Source organism: Cariama cristata, unplaced genomic scaffold (assembly GCF_000690535.1).
Source record: "Cariama cristata isolate BGI_N322 unplaced genomic scaffold, ASM69053v1 scaffold39863, whole genome shotgun sequence".
In the NCBI taxonomy this organism is placed as follows: Eukaryota; Metazoa; Chordata; class Aves; order Cariamiformes; family Cariamidae; genus Cariama; species Cariama cristata.
Genome location: NW_009610824.1, coordinates 5,807 through 9,303, shown reverse-complemented (window position 1 = coordinate 9,303; position 3,497 = coordinate 5,807). Strand labels below are relative to the sequence as shown.

The following is a 3,497-nucleotide window of genomic DNA, read 5'->3' as shown; positions in this document are numbered from 1 at the left end:
CTATTAATGATGATGCTTGGTAAAGGGGGGGGGGGCAGAGTACTCTGAACTGTATCTGCACCTAGGAAGATTCTCTGCAGCAGCAGATAATAATTTTAATAATTTTAATAATTTATAAACAGTGCAGTATTTGTTGTACGCTTGAAGTTATGTAGCTCATGTGTGTGAATCTGTGAACATGGGCCCTTTTTGGGAGTGATACGTTTCTGTAATTCATTATTATATTGTCATTTGAATATATGTTTCTTCTTCGGTGGTTTTGTTTGGTTCAGTCTCTTAGATTCTGCTCTAGAAAAAACATTCCCAGGAACACTCCAGAGATCAAAGATTTGCTTGAAGTAACAGCTCTCTGTACAGGTTTTTCTTAAGATGGTTGGTTGGGTGACTGGTTCTCTGACTTTGTGAAAAATTATTTCTTGTAGAAAATGTAATGATGAGTAAGAGCCAATTTGTTTCTGAGCAAATGTAGGTTAGTGAGTTGCTGTCAAGCTGAGCTTTCAGCTTTCAGGTGTGGATTACTGCAGTTGACTTTTTTTTTTCTCTAGCAAAGTACTTGCTTCACATTTGTTCAGTGACTCAGCTCTTTGTGCTTTTATTCTAGATTGGGCAATATATTATGTCGCTTCCTCTCCACCTTGAGCCATTCGTCACTCAAGAGGATTCTGCTTTGGAACTGGCATTACATGCTGGCAAACTGCCTTACCCCCCAGAACATGGTAGGGTGAAACTTGAAGTGTCTTGGGGAAAGCTTTCATATTTTGACATTACGTGGGTGTGATGTGTTATGGTAACAAAGCTGGTTGAGATCCACTTTCTGTTGTCTAGTCATGCCGTTTCTTCCAAGAACCTCTTGGTAATACGCAGGAGGAGCCTCTAAATAACCAGTAAAACTTTCTCAGTTTCATTCACACCAGAAGCTTTAGCTTGGTCTATTTAAGTTTAGTGTTCATTAAAACTGTGGTTTAGGGTGCAGGGTCTGAAGTATTACTGTTTCAGAGTTGGAGCAGTATTTAATATCCTAGATGCAGAGAGTGAACAGGAGGTACCTGGGGTCCGTTCCCAAACTCTGAAGGGAACTGTTGTACCATCTAGCCTGAAAAACTTCTTGAGTTAGCTTTTGTGGCTTCTGCTCCTTATCAGCCTTGTCCGTTGGAGTGCAGTTCATGGGGCATACTGGGCTGTCTGTCAGCTTGCTGAAGGGGGAATCTCACTCCAGCTTTGCACTCCTGCCCTCTCTTTTGTGCTGGTTCCACAGTAGGACCGTTTCCATTTGTTAACCCCACAGAAAAGTATTCACTTTTTTCTTTTTCTGGCCTAGTTTCTCTCAAAAATATGTCAATAAAGTGATTTACATCAACTTCCTGAGAGGTCTACTGTGCAACAGAGCTGGCAGGAGCACACAGCAAGGAATAGGCAAAGAGGAAGCTTGTGACCGTGTTTAGAAGTGGTGAGTTGTTAGGCTGGCAGACCCTTTTGTGTAATGTCCTCATCTGCTGAAGAAAACAACCCTGCATCAGTGATCATACAGTGTGTTCTTATCTTCAGACAGTACCTAAGCTGGAATTCTTGTAACAGCTGCTGCCAGAAATTAACCTAATATGAAGCTTTCCAGCCTCAGACACTATTAAAATCTGGACAGAATATCCCGTAAACTTAAATTTTACGCTAATCACTTGTGGTATAAAATATGCAGTCCTCCATGGCCTTGCTGAGAACCACAGCTCCTTAATTTGTTGCTAGAAAAAGAGGAGCCCCTGAGCTCCTTTCTTCAGGAATAGGTTATTCATTCTCAAGCAAGATAGTAATGTTGTTTGCTTGTAAACAACTTTTTTCTCTGCCTCTTTTCTCCGTGAATCCAGGAAAAACCACTGTTATACCCTGTGTGACACGCTAACCTATGCCCATCTGTCACAGAGATTAGGAGCCCATGGTCAGAAATTGGTCTGCTATCTCTCTTGTTTTGGTCAGGTTTTGCATCTTTGGGAATTTCTTTTCTTAAGGATCTGACCACATGTTCTGGTCTCCATAGTCAGGTTCTTGCTCATAAGGACACAATTTTGGAATGCTGACCACTTTAAATTCCTTTTTCATCCTATATTAACTCCAGCTGAAAAATCATTGGAGCGGCACTGCTACTACCAGTGCCACCCGAGTCTTTAATGATTAGATCCCAGCCACAATGATTAAACCCTCTGCACCGAAGGAAGTGTGGTGGGTGCTGTGGGTGGCTGCTGTCCGGGACAGCTACGGCCCAGGTGCCTCTTCAAAACTTTCTCCCCAGAACGCACCGAAGAGTTCTTTCTGCATGTTGTTCCTTAATTTCTTGCAGCAAGCTGAGTTTTGGCTCATGTTCCTTCTTCAGACAGCTATCCTTACCTGTTGTGTCATTAATCCTGCTGCAGTTAACAGCAGTAGCTACATAATGCTTCCCAGCAGGTTGGCAGCGCACTGTGGTTTGCTGTGGTTAATCTCTTCTCGGTGTTTATTTCCACTGACAATCAAGGAAGCATAGAGCTTGGTATTTATAGTCTTTCTGTAGCCTTCTGAGAATACGCTCTTTAGTTTATGTTTTTGCTTTACTTATTTTGTCATCTTAAAGCATTTACATGTTTAATAGCTCATTAATTATCAGAACACTGATGAACACAGAATGCCTTTAGGGCTTGGAAAAAAACCCCTGTGAGTCCTTGTCATTGCAGTAGTTTGTAAACTACTCCTGGAAGATGATCCTATAGAACATGCCAGGCAGTGCCCCTGATCGCAGCCTGATCACCTGTCAGCCCTTCAGGAGTGACTTACTGGAGAAGTAATAGACGGAAGTAAAGCACTTTGGGTCTTGAGCTAACTTTCAATGTTGTGTAGTATCAGGGAGGATATGTAACGGCTTTTATTGCTCCAAAACCAGCTGATAAGCTCTGAATACCTTAATGTCCTGTTGAAGAAACAGTTGACTGTTCATGAATTATGTTTTGTTACAAAACCGGCTAATGCAGGTGAATGAGACTGCTGACAGCTAACCAGAATTTTCTGTCCAGGAGACGAATTACCTGAGCTGGACAACATGGCTGACTACTGGCTGGGCTCCATCGCCAGAGCTACGATGCAAACTTACTGCGAAGTCATCCTGCAGATACCAGAGCTCACAGTACATTCGACAAAGCAGCTTGCCACAGACATTGGTAAGTTCGGTGCACCCATTACCCTGAGAACTGTTGCCGTCACACACGGGCTGCTCTGTTATCACATTAGATTTGAAGAAAGTGCAGTGTGGGTTTCTCTTTTAATCATGAGTGTGTTGATCTGATACCTGGCATGGTGGAGTGGTTCACAGCTTCTCTTCTGCAAAGTGTTCTGTCACATCCCTCTTTGAGGGAAGGGTGATTTTCCAGTAGGTGCTTCTGCTTCTTCACTGCTTTGTGTTTCTGACTGTGGAAGTCAAAGTCCCTCTGAACGGAGAGGATACCCTTACAAGCCGGGCTTAGCCAGAAAGAACTGTA

General features: G+C 42.8%; 1 protein-coding gene across 1 annotated transcript in view; it reads left to right on the top strand.

Moving 5' to 3' along the window:
* The window catches only part of COG7 (component of oligomeric golgi complex 7), a 20,035-nt gene that overhangs the window by 15,120 nt on the left and 1,418 nt on the right, over positions 1 to 3,497 (top strand). Inside the window, exons 14-15 of the mRNA XM_009698004.1 lie at positions 602 to 716; positions 3,036 to 3,179. Coding sequence (XP_009696306.1) covers positions 602 to 716; positions 3,036 to 3,179 — 259 coding nt within the window. The remainder of the gene's footprint in view (positions 1 to 601; positions 717 to 3,035; positions 3,180 to 3,497) is intronic.